Source organism: Culex pipiens, chromosome 1 (genome assembly GCF_016801865.2).
Source record: "Culex pipiens pallens isolate TS chromosome 1, TS_CPP_V2, whole genome shotgun sequence".
Taxonomy (NCBI): domain Eukaryota; kingdom Metazoa; phylum Arthropoda; class Insecta; order Diptera; family Culicidae; genus Culex; species Culex pipiens.
Genome location: NC_068937.1, coordinates 131870870 through 131887903, shown reverse-complemented (window position 1 = coordinate 131887903; position 17034 = coordinate 131870870). Strand labels below are relative to the sequence as shown.

General features: G+C 41.6%; 4 protein-coding genes across 5 annotated transcripts; 3 read left to right on the top strand and 1 right to left on the bottom strand.

Annotated features, from left to right (window-relative positions):
* Positions 1–750: 750 nt before the first annotated feature.
* On the bottom strand, positions 751–7566 carry LOC120432145 (uncharacterized). The gene is made up of 6 exons (XM_039597278.2): positions 6625–7566; positions 6343–6560; positions 2440–2691; positions 2019–2385; positions 1789–1958; positions 751–1730 (listed from the first exon to the last, which is right to left on the bottom strand). Exons 1-6 carry the CDS (start codon positions 7564–7566, stop codon positions 1541–1543), a joined length of 2139 nt encoding a protein of 712 aa, XP_039453212.1. The 3' UTR covers positions 751–1540.
* A 54-nt stretch (positions 7567–7620) lies between these two features.
* On the top strand, positions 7621–8813 carry LOC120432146 (uncharacterized). Its single transcript, XM_039597279.2, has 3 exons — positions 7621–8235; positions 8291–8460; positions 8519–8813. The coding sequence occupies exons 1-3, from the start codon at positions 7621–7623 to the stop codon at positions 8703–8705; spliced, it is 972 nt and encodes a 323-aa protein (XP_039453213.1). The 3' UTR covers positions 8706–8813.
* Positions 8814–10170: 1357 nt separating this feature from the next.
* On the top strand, positions 10171–11778 carry LOC120432003 (uncharacterized). Of its 2 annotated transcripts, none has more exons than XM_039597145.2 (5): positions 10171–10616; positions 10670–10744; positions 10807–11161; positions 11218–11387; positions 11447–11778. In XM_039597145.2, the coding sequence occupies exons 1-5, from the start codon at positions 10279–10281 to the stop codon at positions 11640–11642; spliced, it is 1134 nt and encodes a 377-aa protein (XP_039453079.1). In that variant the 5' UTR covers positions 10171–10278; the 3' UTR covers positions 11643–11778. The 2 variants fall into 2 exon arrangements, with proteins under 2 accessions (XP_039453079.1, XP_039453092.1); XM_039597158.2 differs by having other exon boundaries at positions 10172–10616; positions 10679–10744.
* A 3659-nt stretch (positions 11779–15437) lies between these two features.
* Positions 15438–17014, top strand: LOC120431952 (uncharacterized). The gene is made up of 4 exons (XM_052711243.1): positions 15438–15924; positions 15990–16401; positions 16454–16623; positions 16679–17014. The coding sequence occupies exons 1-4, from the start codon at positions 15545–15547 to the stop codon at positions 16875–16877; spliced, it is 1161 nt and encodes a 386-aa protein (XP_052567203.1). The 5' UTR covers positions 15438–15544; the 3' UTR covers positions 16878–17014.
* Positions 17015–17034: the final 20 nt, after the last annotated feature.

The window sequence follows — 17034 nt, the reverse complement described above, 5'->3', positions numbered from 1 at the left end:
TGCTCTATAGGCAATCAAACGTCAAAATTACCCCCCACTAGAGGGCGCTCAAACTTGGGGTGATGTTATCATTATAACCTACAGCGAGTAAATTGGTTTGAAATTTGAAATTTTTTTATTTCATCATAAAATCGACATTAATAGCAAATTACACCATTTTCAGGTAAGAAATAAATAGCTTAATTGAAATAAACGAAAATATTTTTGTGATGGTCGATTTTACCTGTTCATTATCTGATTCAAAATAAGGGAATGTTTTAATCAACCAAAACATAACTAATCAATTGAGAATGCAGATTATTCAAGTGGACAATTATTTTTTAAAGTCACTCCTACCATAAAAGCAAAGATCTGCTTGAAAAATGATAATTGGATTGATTTTCAAAATTAGCAATCTAACCTCATTCTCGCGTTTTCAATCCGGATCTCAGAATTTTCAATGAAAAAGGCAACTTAGCAAAAATATCAAAAAGTCAGTCGATAGAACTTTTTATTTCTTACCTCGTGTTAACTTTATTTTATTCCAATAGATCAATTTTCTTTTAAAAAAATCTTAGAATAGTTTTCACTCCCCTTTGCACTTATCGCGCAAAACCGTAAACGTAACCTTGCACCAAAGTTCTCCTACTCGAATGTAGGTGGCGAATAGAGTTTTTAGCTTTGGTTTTGGGGGCCTATAACGTGATATCAATCTGAAATAATGGAATTTTCATGCAATTTTAAACAATTTATTGAATTCAAGCAAAACACAAACATTTTTTTTTCTCAAATATAAAAGATTAGTAACATTAACTCATTATATTTTAAAGTCTTACAACTATAATGTTTTCACAATTACAATTACAGTCATCCCACATATTCGAAACGGTTTCCAGATCGGCCAATGTTCAAAAATCATAGCAAATCGATAATGGAACTTAATGACTCGCTTTTACCTTCATTTGAAAGCTTTTCTTGCGATCTTTTGAATGCTGTATCGAACAACTGCAAATTTTTACTTTTATATGAAGTTTTTGAAGAATTACTTGACCCTTGAAATCCACAAATTCGGAACACTTTTTTCTTACGAATGTAAACAAACTTTGGATCCCTCCAGGAGTATATATTTATTATCAAATAATGACTTCACACACTGAAACCAATGAAACTCAAGCTTAGTGATGTTTTATACATGGTTTGATAACTTTTTTGTGAAAATATCAGTTAAATTCAGGTGTTCCACAATTGTGGGAGGCACAATCACATCCCACAATTATGAAACAGGCAGGAGGCAGTGTTTTGCTGCTCTGGACAAAATAGTCTTGGAATGAAGTTTTTTGTTCAAAAAGTACTACTTTTACTAGTGAAATAGCAAGATAATGTCCAAATGAAGGTTCTAAAAATAGTAAGATCGACAGAAAAGCTGCATTTGGCATGATATTGATAAATTATCATAAAAGTGTTCCGAATTTGTGGGTGTTCCGAATATGTGGGATGACTGTACCTAAGGTAATAATTAATAAATTAAATTTCAACAATAGTAAAAAATTAAATCCCAACTTTACGGCGAATCACCTTCCCCCGTCTGGCGCGATCCCACCCTCGGCGCCGTCACCTCGAACAGCGCGCTCAGCTTGGGATCTTTCGCCACGACGATGCGCTCCACGATGGCCAACGCTGGAAGTCGGCGGCCGTAGATTCGCAGCTCCTCGTCGTCGCTGCTCGACTGTAGGTTAAGATCTTGGGCAAAGCTGGAAGGCTTGAAATTTTTAAAATCTGTTCGATTAAACGTCCGACATTGGGACCAACCTGTGGAACTTTTGGCGATCCGCTCCGGTGAACTCTGCGCTAAACACCAGCTCCTGTTCGAAGGAATCCTTCCAGAAATCCTGTATAAGGCACTTGTAGTAGCCAATGTTCGTTGCGGAATCCCCCTTCTTGATGACCCGGATCTCCACTTCCGGAGATTCGATTTTGTTCTGCAATTTATTAGTTTAAATAGTCAAGAAAACAATTGTCTTTCCGCAATCCCAACTCACTATCTGATAGCAGAACATTTTGGCCCTCTTGAAAAAGGCAGCCTGGGCCCGCCTGGTAGCTCCCCTTTTGCTTTGTTCGTGGGCCTCAACCAGAGCCAACTTCCCGGCTTGCACCGTTGCGCTACACCCGCCTTCGTCGAGCACTTTGGTGCTTACTCGCAGGGACTCAACGTTGAGCCACCCAAATTCCTGGGCGGTTTTATGAAAGTTCGAACCAATCAGCACCAAGTTTCGGTACACGTCATCGACGGACCGGAGCGTGCGGACCGGTTTGAACACGGTTAGGCTGGCCAGAGCTTCGGCGTACGATTCTGGCTCGGTGTCAACCTTTTTCAACTGCTTGGCGTTGGGAGCATGCTGCTGTGGGCTGGAGAGTACGCAGTTATATAAAAATTATAATAGTTAAACAGGTAAAACCTACTTAGCAGATGATGACGCAGGTAGATTTACAGAATTTTTTGAAGATTTCAACGCTTGAAGTGCGATCCTTCTGGCTCTGCTCATTTGTTGAGGCAGACAAACTCCGTACTGCAAGCTAAGCTCGGCATCCTGCTCGATCACAATCCGGCGAACGATTTCCTGAGGAGGCAATTCCCTGGCCAGTAGAATGAATTGTTTTCTTTTCTTGGGCAGGTCGTAAGACCGGCACCTGAGCTTTAGATGATCTGCAATGCTGAAATAGTTGATAATTTGCTGAAATTAATTTCACTGTAAAGCTTAATACGGAGCTCGGAAGAAACGCGGTCAAAAAACGAGGCGCATTCTTTCCGTGACCCCCAAGAAAACAAATATTTTTTGCTAGAATTGTAAAAATAAAAATAATACTCAAATTCCTAATTTAAATTAAATCTTAATTGGGTACTAAAGCCCTATGTCAATTTTTATGTACAACGGTAAAAAACACGATTAAAAACCATTTCTGATCACTTTTTTAATTTTAATGTAAAATTTTTTTTGACAAGACAACATTTTTTCGATGGATCAACTATGGTCCCCTTGGAACGAGCTGTCAAGTAAGAGCTTTTCTGTCAAGAAGGACCGCGAGGTTAATTTTTCGAAATTGATTTAAAAATCCATTTTAAACTCTTTGTGGTCGTACAAAGGGTCATTTTACTCAGAAAAATAAGCTTTATCGCTGTAAACAATAATATCAGCAATCTAAGCTTCATTTTAGGACCAAATTTTCATTTTCTTAGAAGAATTTTTGAAAATTTAAATAAATAATAATTTTCAAAAATTCTTTCATTTTTATTTTTTTAAATTCCTAAATGCTAAAATTCCAATTTTTTAGATTCTTGCATTTTTTTAAATTTTAAAATTCTAAAATTTAAAATTAAAAAAAAATCGAAAATTCAAAATATTGAATTCATAAATTCTTAAATTCATAAATTCATAAATTCTTAAATTCTTAAATTCTGAAATTCTGAAATTCTGAAATTCTGAAATTCTTAACAAAAAAAAAATGTTTTTAAAACATTATCAATCTTCTACTTGGAACCCTTGGAACGCAACATGCTCATTTTGTATGTAAATAAAAACAAATCAAAGTGTCGTGCTGAAAACATTTCAAGCTGTCCAAAAATATCGCAAATAAGTTGCAACTAATTTTGAAATACAGTTAAACCGGCGCTCTTATGCCTCGCATTTGCAACTTTGCATATACCAGTAATTGAATTTATTAGATATTTCGATTACTCCAATGTTTACAATTTCTCTACAAAACTCTTAAATTGTTGATCCAAAAATAATATCGTTGAACAAGTCTAATTTTTGTTTAAATGCCTTAAATCGGGGTGATGAAATCGATATAATTTAATTTATTTTTCAAGTGTTGGAATTTTCTCATGATTTGTATGTTGAAAGTGTGTACTGGGCTGGATCACAAAATGTCCATGTATATATTCGCAATTCGCAATTTTCAGTGTAAGAACGGGCCTTGACCGATCTTATGCACTAGGTTCCCGACGAACACGCACTGCCCTTACACCTACATCTCACCCTTGCTCTGAGTCAGTACGAGCAGCACGCTAGAACACGCTTTGAGTGTTCGTGCCAGGCATGCACACCTTCTTTTCCGGTTACGCATTTTAACTCGGCCGGGGGTGGTACATTACGTAGGGTTTGATGTAAGTATAAGCGCCTAACCATTTATAGTGTGCCTATCAACTTTCATTAAAGCAAAAACTGTTTTATTTTCAGTATGAATTCAAAAACTAATTGTTATTTACTGTGTATTGTTTTCTGCTGAAATCTTCCCTATTGTTGAGTCGTGTTAATCTGTTGCTATTTCTTTTGTCGCGGTGCTGTGTTACAATATTTTGGTCCTAAGCATTTTAGAACAGTTTTTCAAAAGTACAATAGTAATATTTGTGTTAATCCTTTAATCATTCCAAAAATTGAGTAAGGGCTCGAACCTCACTTACTTAAGAAAAAGGTGAAGTTTCAAAACAATGTACAGTGAAGGAAATATACTATGTAAAGAATCAATAGTAAAAGGAAGATAGTAATTTATGAAGTAGATATAGAAATTAACAATTGTTAATAAAAAGAGGTAACAAACAAGCTTAGATTGTATTGAGGGCAATTTACAGGGAAGATGAGAAATTATTCAAATAGATAAATAAAGAAAAGACACATGATAAACAAAATTGACATCGCGTCCAAATTAAGGGAAAGCAGACAGTTTGTTGCAGCAGCATCAATTGGTAAAATAGAGTGGAAAAGCGTTAAGAAATAAAAGAATCAAATTAGTAAAATCGAAATCAAATGGAGGATAGTAAACAGAAGCCGTTTTAGAAAATCAGTGAAAACAAAATAAACAGAAGATAGGTGGTAGCTGAGACTAAAGAGAAGAGAAACCCCGTTGTGCGATGTTTCAGGTACATCCAAAGCAGTTGACTCAACATACTGCGAATCAAAACAATACCGTCTACAATCACAAATTACTTTCCTTTCCCACATTGTCGCGCCCCTTTCTTCTAGCCGTCTCTACTCTGACCCTCGCTGGTCAAAGGTTTACGAGTCGTTTCCACAGGCCACCAGCTAGGTTACACCTTGTCATCATGATGACTAAACCAAGCCAACGTGGAGGTAAGAAAATAGGACACTTGCAAGGAACCAGAGCCATGCTGTTTTGTCCAAACAGCACTACGGATGTAGTTGGGCTCTTCCGGGATGTTCCTCGCCTAGGTGTGTCAACCGACGAGTATCATCAGTATCATGCACCCTTGGCCTGCAAAAATGTCCATGTATATATTCTCAAATAAATTCAAAAAAGCTTTAAAAAATAGTTACTTTGAAAATTGTTTGTTTCAAAGCCAGGGTATCTTTGATAGTTAATGCACACCAATTTCTCATTACTGAATTCAATTAAATTTACTGAAATCTGCACTACTGAAATTTTCAGTAAATGAAAACTTGCTGAAAAAAAAAACAATTGAAAATGTTCCAATTTTTCAAACAACAATATTCAAATTTACTCAGAAAATTGTTGTGCTGAAAATGTTTGAAATACAGATTAGGTGTCGGAGTCGGAGCCGGAGTCAACAAATTTTGAAAAGCTGGATTCGGAGTCGGAGTCGGAGTCGGCTAAAGTTGGTAGGCCGGAGTCAGAGTCGGAGCAGAAGTCAACAATTTGTGGAAAGCCGGAGCTGGAGTCGGAGTTGGCTTAACTCAGAAAGCCGGAGTCGGAGTTGGAGTCGGAGTCGCTTGAAATATGACCCGACTCCGCAGCCCTGCATTTTTTTTCATATTGCAACATATTGCAAACTAGCACCACGAAGAAACGTCAGAAGCCACTTTCCGGTTCTGTTCCTTCTCAGAATCGTACCGCAGGACACTGTTCTAAAATAAAAAAAAAATACCTGTCAGAAAATTAAAAAAAAAACTATTTTAATTTTCTTTTCATTGCGAATCCAAATGTTTTTTTTAAATAAATATTTTCGCTGTTACATTTAAAATCTTAGACGCTTATAAATTCCTCATAATTTATCAAAGGCAAACTTACCCACAAATAAATCGAATTTAGGTTAAAAATTAAAAATTTGGTTTAGTGTGTATATTCAAGAACTGTCAGTTTTTCGGATATCGATTATTTCTAGATAACATTTTCAAAAGGTCCTATCCTATTGAAAATTTAATCTAGATTTACAGTTTGGGTACAATTAAGTTTTACAGCGTGACGCCACGAGCGCACACGCACACACATCTTCACTGAGACAAACGTGCGGAAAATGTAAACAGTACACGCAAGCTGTCAAATTTCTAACCTAAAAATCGAGTCGGCGTAAAACCTAAAACCTAACCTAATCCAAATATTCCTTACCCTTGCAGCGCGTTGCACTCCAGGTTGGTAAAATCCTTGCTGAAAACCAGATGGCACCCGTTATCGCCTCCGGCCTGGAAGTCTCGCATCACCTTCTGATAGTGGGCCGGATCAATGCCCAGCGATGGCAACGGCTTTCCGGAAGATGTCACTCGCGGCGGCCCGTTAAACGGCACCCGTTGAACGATATTCGTGGTTCGTGGGAGGGCGTTTTTGGGCTGAAATTTTGAAAAAGATTGATGTTATTGGAGAAGATTTCTTTTTGGAAGCTAAACTGCTAACCGAGAGTGTGGTCACTTTGAAGCAGTGCTCTTTTGTGACGCGAAAGAACTGAGCAATCGCCTTCCCCATCGCCGTGGGACGACTCTTGGCCGAAACCTGGGACAAGATGAGCGTATTCACGTGGATCGTTACATTTGTGACGCAGCGGTTGGAGTCCAGCTTCACGGTTAACTCGAGTTGGTCACCGCCGAGGCGGTTGAAGTAGGTTTGCGTTTTGTTAAAGTCGTCGTCGAAAAGAACCAGATTCCTGGAGACGTACTGGAAGGTTGTTGATTCGTCTGCTGGAACTGTCTTATTCGGAAGCGTAGGAATGGCCACAGGCTCTTCTGAGGAGGTGGATTTATTCGTGCAGTCCAAAACGGGGACTTCGGCGTCGACGACGATTATTTCCGGACTAGAACAATCCGTTTCAGGGACGGTTTCTCCCACGACCACCTCAACATCAGAAGTAGAAACGTCCATGGCCTCGATTTCAAAAACCGGACTCGTTTGTGGAAACTCCGGCTCGGCTTCCCTTTCCCACAAGCAATTCTCAACATTATCCACTAGTTCCGGTGCTTCCACCGGAAGCTGATCCTTCACCAGGTCCAGCACCAGCTCCATCGTTTGGTCCGCGTCGCCGCGCAGCAGCAGCTGGGTGGTGGCAAACATGTGCGACAGAGCGTACACTTGCTCCTGCGGCAGTAGATCCTGGTAGCGCTCCATGAACTGGCGGCACAGCGCCCAGTGGCAATCCGGCAGCGTAGCGGGCTGACACGGGTCGGCTTCCTCGCTGGGGTAGATTCGGCAGTTTTCCGGCATATTTTGGCGCGCTTTGGCGAAATCCGCGGAACGACCGAAAGATAAACAACAAAACTGCAGAACTGTCAGTTTGCTATAAAAATTGCTGCTTCCAGGGTTGCCAGTCTGGTTAAGTGACAGTTTGCATTGTTTTGATTGCATTGTTTGCTTCTGCGAAATTCCGATTGTTCCGACGTTTTTGTCTTGTTTTTGACCATGTCCAGCTGGAACCCGGACGTGTACCGGACGTTTTCCCCCTCGGACTGCCACTGGAGCCTGTGCCGCGATTTTATTGACCGCCACCGGCACCTGTTTCCCGAAGAACAAGTGGTCGCTCTGGCGCACAGTTATGCCAGCTCCCAGCTGCAGATGGCCGGTGAGGCGGACCAGATAAGCCGGCTCGTGCCTGGTCAACTACCGGCGGGAACGGAGCCTGTTCCAACAGGAAAGGAGGAGAGAAGCTGCTGGGAAAGGGAGGCCGAACCAGAATTCCGACAGTCGAGTTGGGTTCTCGAGTCCGAAATCGCCAAAATGACCTATCTGAAGCCGGTTCAGGTACTGCGGACAAGGGATGAGATTTATCGCAGCTTGGTGCTCGTTGATAGTGACTTTGACAAAACTCAGCTCGAATTTGACCGGCTGGGACTGGGACGTTTGGTGGTCATTGATCACGTATCCGACTTAGGCCACTGTCGAGCGGTTATTGCTGTAAAGACAAGTGAGAAGCAATTTTCACTGTCTGTAGCTTTGGGCTCCACTGTAAAGAAGGCTAAGCAAAAAGTGAAGAAAGCATTTCTGAAAGAGATGAAACAAGTTTGCTATCAGATTGTGGTAAGTCTTTTAATGTAGAATTTGACATTTCAACACTAACTTTGTTAATTTTCAGTCAAAGAATCCATTTCATCATCCCGGAAACGAAATCACTCGCCGAGAAGACCCTGCCAAACAAATCGAATATTACAGGTCGATCATGGAAACTTTTTCAAAGCTGCCCATAAAGCAAGACCTGACTTTTAGCAAAGAGTTTTCTCAGGTAGAGCGCGAGGAGTTGAAGAGGTTTGCTGCACAGTTATTTTTAATTTGATTAAAAAAGTAATTTTCCTCCTTATTGCAGGATTGCTCTCGAACTGAACCTGACTACATGCATCGTGGGTCCGAAGAAAAACCGAAAGCTGAAAATCATGGGTCGAACCATTCCTGCCCTGGCCGTCGTCGAGCGCATCGTTGTCCACAAAGACCCCGAGCTGTGCGAGCTGTACAGTGTGGTCACGCCGAGCGTGGTGCTCAGTGGCAGCTCGTGAACCTGGATTCCTGAATTCATTGTTTTTTGCTGTTTTTTTTAATTCGTTGTATTTATCAGTCAGGATTTGATATTTTTTTAATGGAATAAATGCAGAACTAACATTGAACAACTCACTTTTGAGTAAGTCCGAATGTCAGTCAGCTTTTATTAAATCAGTGAGGATACGACCTTAAAATTCATATATCCAGATTTTCAAGCGAAGATGGCGTTACGAATGGTGCACGCCCGAAATGTCAAAATTACGCAGTGGTATTAACAATACAAAAAAGTGTGCCATGGCATTACAGTCACATTTTTTATTCATACCACTGCGCGAGTTTGACATTTGGGGCGAGTACCATTCGTAATGCCATCTTCGCTTAAAAATCTGGATAGTTTTATTATCGTGTAAACTGGCAACACTTGAGCACGTTCAATAACTTATAATTTTTTATAGCAAGGTGACAGTTCTTTTTGTTTTATGCTTAGCCGGTTTTACCAAATGGTTTATTATTGTCATAACAAAGAAAACGTTACTTAATCCACCTTTAGGTGGTTGGTGCCTTCCTGACATTCATAAAGTTAATACATTCAGTAAAAATAGCAACATTCCCCCTCAACATGTTTAACAAAACAAATTTATTACTCATTTCTTTTGATAGGGTTCGCAGACCTTCAATATTTCTGGCTCATCGGCTAGGTCTGATAAAAAACCTTTTCAACGATAGTTCGCATGGAAGATTCAGACAATATTCCTACTACAATATCTGATATCCGGCCTCCAAAAAGTGTATAAATAACACTTAAGTGCTAATAACTTTTGATAGGGTTGTCAGCTATTTGATGTTTTAGGCTCATTTGAAAGGTCTTTCGATTATCTAACTAACGACGGGTCGCACCCGGAAATCATTTTTATTGAAATATCTGAGATCAGGCCTCCAAAAAGTGTATAAATCAAGCAAAACAATGCCAAAGGGCCGTTGTGGGTTTGTAAACAAAGAGTGTGTCCTGCTCACGTTAGAGGATGTTTACATCTGGCATGAAAGGGATAATTAATTAATTAATAACACTTGAGTGCTAATAACCTTTGATAGGGTTGTCAGATCCTTGATGTTTTGGGCTCATTGGAAAGCTCATTTTTATACCTTTCTGAAATGATAGGTTTTCTTGCAAAAACCACCCTTTTAACAATCTTCCGGACATACCCCTAAATCGTTTTTTAGCATTACTTTTGAAGTACTTAACTAAACTTGCTGATTTTAAATAGAGACCTATGGGACCACAAGACGGAACGAATGAGACTAATACGGTCAAAATCTGTTCATCCAGTCCGGAGATAATCGAGTGACAATTTTTGTGTCCACCCACCTACACACATCCACACAGACATTTGCTCAGAACATGATTCTGAGTCGATATGTATACGTGAAGGTGGCTCTACGAGGTCAAATTAATAAAATCATTTTTCGAGTGATTTTAAGCCTTTCCTCAGTAACGTGAGGAAGGCAAAAATGTCACAAGCCAACCCTTAATTTCTTCCCAAAGTGCGGACAATTTTCTCTGAATCAGCTATACCTTCCGTGGCCACCGTCATGTCCTGCCGGAGTCCTTCCCTCCCGCACTGGCACTGGAAGCTGAGCCGCGAGTTCATTGAGCGCTACCGGCACCTCTTTCCGGAAGAGCAAGTGTGCGCCCTCTCGCACCTGTTTGCCAACACCCAGCAGCTTATGCTCGGCGAGGCGGACCAGGTGAGACGGCTCGTGCTGGACCTCGTGAGGGATGACCTTCCGGTAAAAGCTGAGCCTGTTCCAAAGGTTGAGGTGAAGCGAGAAATGGATTGTGGTGAGAGTTGGGATAAGAAGTTGCCCGGGCTGGAACCGATTACGGCAAAGGGCGCTTTCAAAACGGAACCGGAAGTGGTCGTCGAGAAGTAAGCGTTTCGAAATTTAACAAAAAATATATCGAAATTATAATTTTTCAAAGTATTTATAGGGTAGTTCCAATCACTCAAGGAAGAACGATTAATCCTGACATTTTGGACTCAAATTGTGATGTGAAGTAATTATTGAAATAGTTTTTTTAGTAACCATTCTCATTTTTTTATTCTTCCCTACGAGTAGCCCAATGGTCAAAATGAACAAAAAGACTTTGAAGAAAGCAGAAAAACAAGCCAAATTTAAAGCAAAGTCTGTTGAATCCCTTCGAAAACATAAAGAGATTTATCGTAGCTTGGTGATTTTTGACAATGACTTTTCGAAAACCGCGCAAGAATTCAACAAACTGGGACTGGGTCGTATTGTGTCCATAAATCATCGAGAATTCGACAACGTCCATCGTCGGAGCGTTGTTGCTGTTAAGATCGGTGCGAAAACATTTCCCCTGGTTGAAGCTTGGGGCAAAACTGCTAAGATGGCCAGAAAGAGCGCGATGGCTGCATTTTTGAAGGAGATGAAAAAAATCTGCTGTCAGATTGTGGTTTGTCGTTGAAAGCTGGAACATTCATTCCATTTACTAATTTAAGAAAATTTCAGTCGAAGAAACCTTCGTGTCGTCTCAAAAACCAAGTCACTCGTCGAGAAGACCCTGCCGCAAACATCGAATATTACAGGACCATGATTGCAGACTTCGCCAAACAGTCCGTGAAGCAAGACCTGACCTTTGGCAAAGGGTTTTCTCCGGAAGAGCGACGCCAGTTTAAAAAGTTTGTTGTGTTCATAAACGGTTTGTCTAAAAAGAAAATAATTTCTCCTCTCATTTCAGGATTGCTCGCAAGCTGAAGCTGCAAACGTGTTACGATGGGCCGCACCGGCTGAAAATCCTGGGCCGAACAACTCCTGCACGGACCATCGTGGAGCGCATCGTTGTCCAGAAAGACCCAGAGCTGTGCGAGCTGTACGAAGTGATCCAGCCGAGTGGGGCGGCCCGATGGAAGGTCGCTCGTAAATTTCCACTCTGAAGTTCTTTGTTAAGTTGTATTTGAATACCGTTTTTTGTATTAAAAAGTTCAGGGTGTTGTTAAGATTCAGAAAGTATGATGTATAGCCGTTTCAGGGAAGGTGTCATAAGCCGCCCCTTGATTTGTTTCCAACGTGCGGACACTAGAATGCATAAAATTGGCCACCGAAAAAGCGCTTCCCTAACACGGACGAAAATCTAAAGAGTACCTGAAATGTTTTGAATTTATTTGTTCGAAACAAAGCATGCTAAATAATCAGCCCTCTGTCACGACGGCCATGTTTATGAAACCTAAATGTTCGACGCGAACATGAAGACGACAAAGAAGATGAAGAAAGCATTTGCTGTTAAAATATGAAAATAAACAAACCGCGTGGTAGAAAAGGCATTATTTCATAATGTTGAAATGATTTCCATGAAAAAATAACGGCACGGGACTCGGGACGGATTTCCAAACGCAAGTTCCCGAAGGACCCTATCCGCCAGAGACTATGGATAAATGCCTCGCGAAGTGGCGATGAAGACGGTTTTGCAAGTTCAAAGTTCAGATTTGTTCGGACCACTTCGCGATGAACTTCTCGTGAGTCCACGAAAGGTCGGATTCTACACAAGCAAGCGATTCCTTCGATTCCCTGTGCGAGTCGACAGCGGGAGTTGGCCAGGATGTTTCTGCACTTGGTCGGTTACTCCCTGCCGGAGATTGCAGCGAGTTGTTCGGAAGGATCAACAGCGGAACTTGGCCAGTCCCCGGTCCAGTACTACCCGGCAAATCTTCCCGGTCAATCGGAAGCAACAGTTCTCATCATTTTTCGTAACAGATTTGCACACACAAAAAGAGATGTTTCTTAAAAATTTTGTGTAAACAAACAGACAACACCAATACTGCTACACTCACAGAGCCCACGCAGTAGTATTAGTGAAGAGCCCACGATAAACAACGTGGGCTCTTCACTAATACTACTACGTGGGCTCTTCGAGGTTTTGGTGACTGTCAAACGTTCTAGCCATTTACAGTGGTGCCAGGGGGTTGTAAATAATTCAAAGTGCCTACACTGAAAGTCAAATGTATCCTTTTTTCAAGTTCACCCGTCGTCACCCTTTTAAAAGGGTATCGAAAATGTACTGATTTTATCATACCCTTTTGAAAGGGTGACGCCGGGTGAAAAACGTTACTTAATCCACCTTTAGGTGGTTGATGCCTTCCTCACATTTATAAAGTCAATACAATCAGTAAAAATAGCTTTCCCCTTAACATGTTTATTGCGCGTATTCCCGAGAAAGACACGCGGCAAACCAGCCTCGAAACGACGCGCCGCACTTTCGGCAAATGCGTGCTGTCAAATCCCATACTGCGCGTTTTGTTTTTGTTGATCTTCTTCTTCGAATCGGCTGGCATTGTTGTCAGGTATGTTTCATATTGCACCAAAAGTGCAGAAAATCGCTGGCAATAATGTCAATGGCATATTCTGAAATGCCACGCGGCGTGTAGCTTTGAAATTAACGGACAGTACGAATCTACTTTATTTCTTTTGATAGGGTTCGCAGACCTTCAATATTTCTGGCTAATCGGCAAGGTCTGATAAAAAAAACCTATCCTACGATAGTTCACATGGAAGATTCAGACAATATTTCTATCACAATATTTGAAATCCGGCCTCTAAAAAGTGTATAAATAACACTTAAGTGTTAATAACTTTTGATAGGGTTGTCAGATGCTTAATGTTTTAGGCTTATTTGAAAGGTCTTTCGATTATCTAACTAACGATAAGTCGCATGATGGACCCGGACATTATTTTCATTGAAATATCTGAGATCCGGCCTCCAAAAAGTGTATTAATAACACTCAAGTGCTGATAACTTTTGATAGGGTTGTCAGATCTTTAATGTTTTGGGCTCACTGGAAAGGTATTTTTAAGATCTTTCTGAAAATGTATAACATAATAAAGTTTCTTGCAAAAACCACCCTTTTGACAATCTTCTGGACATACGCCAAAATCGTTTTTTTACATAACTTTTGAAGTACTTAACTAAACGAGACGTATCCAATGAGACTAATCCGGTCAAAATCCGTTCATCCAGTCCGGAGATAATCGAGTGACAATTTTTTTGTCCGCCCTCCTACACACATTCACACAGACATTTGCTCAGAACATGATTCTGAGTCGATATGTATACGTGAAGGTGGGTCTACGAGGTCAAATTAATAACATCATTTTTCGAGTGATTTTATAGCCCTTCCTCAGTAAGGTGAGGAAGGCAAAAAGGATAGAAAGTATCCTTTTGAGGGATAATTCTGATTTTGAGTGTAGATTGCATGAAACCTCATCCGTGGAATCCGCTGCAGTCGCTGTAGTTCTTGCATTTTATCCGGCCAAGGAGCGATCTCATCCGTGGAACTATCACAGACAAACAGACGTGACTCTCCATACAAATTATTTTTGAAATCCATCGTCCTTAATCAACCCCACCAAATCACGGCGACGCCAGCGCTGCCTGGTGAGCTGATGCCGAAGCGCAGCCCAAACATACCAATACGAACCCATTACTGTCATGTGTCGTGTCAGTGTATGCGTGAGACAATCAAGCCTTAACGATTGTAAACATCAACAGCTGACCGACATAATTTTGTTGATGCTTATCGTCAGTACCCAATGCAAAAAATAAAAATCAACGTCGAAGATGACGGGGAATCAGTTCCGTTTCCAATGGCAGAACCTCATGAGCAACGACGCACTACAACCGCAACGATAGAGATCAAACCACTGGTCCTCCCCGTTGCTTCCAAGTTCTGTCGAAGATTCCTCCTCCCCCAGGTTTGGAAACATCCGCGGGGAACGTGTCCACGGCGCCAAACAACAAAAGCAAGGCAAAGGTTCCAAAAAATGCTGCCGTTAAATTTATATCGAAACAGAACCACAGAAACTGAACTGTGGAAAAAAGATTGAGTGGCGCAATACCGCCAAAAGGCCAAAAGGACGACCAGCAGCAGCAATCTGAGCAGCAGTCCACGAAGGATAAGCAGGTTGCTCCGAATGAGATGACTCCTCCGCAGTAGCGGGTGCCTCAGCAGCAGCCTCGACATTGGCAGGCAGTTGAACAGGCTTACCGGGTTAATATTGGGGCAAGAGGCTATGGCCAAGGCTGCCCCAACCTTTTCCTGCACAAGGGGTTGGAAACTCTTAGAGCTATAATTATTATGTTACCCAGTATATCAAAATATATGTTAGTATACTTATTATTTCATTTACATATTTCCAGTATACTTAGTATTACTTACCAATATACTGAGAGTATCTTAATATACTAACCGTTTATTGCTTTTCGGTTAGTATACTAACAAGTATACTGGAATATCGTTAGTATACTCAGTATTCCTAAGTAATATTAGAGTTTCCAGCCCCTTGTTCCTGCAAAGCCTGGATTGTGATTCACCGTTAGATTTCCTGAATTCCATATTTTTTTGTGTTCTCATTTGCTGCCTCGCACGTGCTCACGCTCAACATAAAAACAAAAACACGCATCACACACACTGAGAAAAGACGGGTGAGCTGTCACGACAGCAGCGCCATCAGCGCCGGGTGAGTGGATGCCGAAACAAAATTGCATTTGAAATAACCGTTTTTGAAGGACGATGGTCCGGCACTCGAGTGTCCCGTCTGTTTGTCTGTGGAACTATGTTGCAGAAAAGTTTTGTGATTTTCACTTGGATTTCAGTTTACAGTGCAATCATTTATCAGCGTGTACACTGGCAACACTTGAGCTTAAAATAAAAAGTTCCACTTTTTATAGCAAGCTGACATTTCTGCTTTGTTTTGAATTTTGTTGCTTCATGTTCCGATCTACTCCGACGATTTCGTTACGCGACCTCCTGCTCGAGTAAGATTCCCCACCATCACCACCACCATGTCCAGCAGCTGGAACGTGGACGCGTACCGCAGCGTGTCCCTCTCGGAGTGCCACTGGAAGCTGTGCCGCGAGTTCATGACGCGCTACCGGCACCTCTACCCGGAGGAGCAAACCGTGGCGCTGGCCCAAATCTTCGCCAACGCCCAGCTGCTGCTGCGCGGCGACGCCGACCAGACCACGCGGCTCGTGCTTGACCTGGCCAGGGAGCAACCTTCGGCGGAGGTGAAGCTCGAAGTGGATGGCATTGAGAAGGGGCTGGTTAAACGGGAGGAGGTTTCCTCCGAGGATGTTCCGGAGGTGGCGGTTGAAAGGGAGCTGGGCAGTGTTGTTGTTAAAACGGAGCAGAGTAACGAGTCTGAAAGGGATGATAATGCTGAGTTAGTATTAGTTAGAATCTTTGGTTTGGTTTTTACAATTATTATAAATTCACTGAATTTTTCAGATTGTCCTCCACCCACGAAGACTCAACAGTAGAATCGTCCACAATTGGTCCACCCAGCGCCAAGCAGCGTAAAACGGACCAGGGGGAACTCGAAACGGACGCCACAACCACAATCCTGGCCGGTCTAATCCCCTTCAAGCCCGTTAAAAAACTCCAGAACATCGAGGACGTGTATCGCAACTTGGTGATCGTTGACAACGACTTTGAGAAAACGTGCCGCGAGTTCCAGAGGCTGCAGTCGGGATCAATTCAGTCGGTTCAGCAAACTTGGGACGAAGGACACTGCAGCAGCAAAATATTCGTCGATCAGATTGTGCTCGTCGAGGGCTGGAGCAAAACCGAGAGCTTGGCCAAGAAAAAGGCTCTGGCGGCCTTTTTCAAAAAGATGAAAGTTTTCTGCTACCAGATTGTGGTATGATTTTTTGTTTATGTAAATTTTCATTATTAATTTCGCAAAATTCTAGTCAAAGAAACCGTCACACCTTTTGGAAAACCAGATCGCACGAACGGAAGATCCAACGACCAACAGCAAGCATTACAAGTCCATCATGAAACGTTTCGTTAAGGACTCCATCGAGCATGAACTAGTTTTCAGCGAAGAGTTTAGCAAAGCAGAGCGGGATAAGTTGCAAAGGTTTGTGCAAGTTTTTGTTACGGTTGACCTTAAAATAATACCCTCAAAACTCTAGGATCGCCACCAAATTGGATCTGGAAACGTGCATCGTGAAATCTTCAACCAATCCACAGTTGAAGATCATCGGCCAACCCCTTCCGGCCCTGGCCATCGTAGAGCGCATCGTTGTCCAGAAAGATCCAGAGCTGGGTGCGCTGTACGAAGTGATTGCACCGAGTGTGGGGGCGCGAGTGGAGGTCGCTGATAGCACGTGAAAGTTTACATTTACTGTTACAGTAAAAATTCTCTATATTTTTTGAAAAATTGTGGTTAAGCACAACGATTATGTTTATCCTTGCTTTATAAAGTTCAAAATATAAAAAAAGCTTCTAAGAAGTGGTCGCTTCTATAATTTTCCCCTTTTTGTCGATA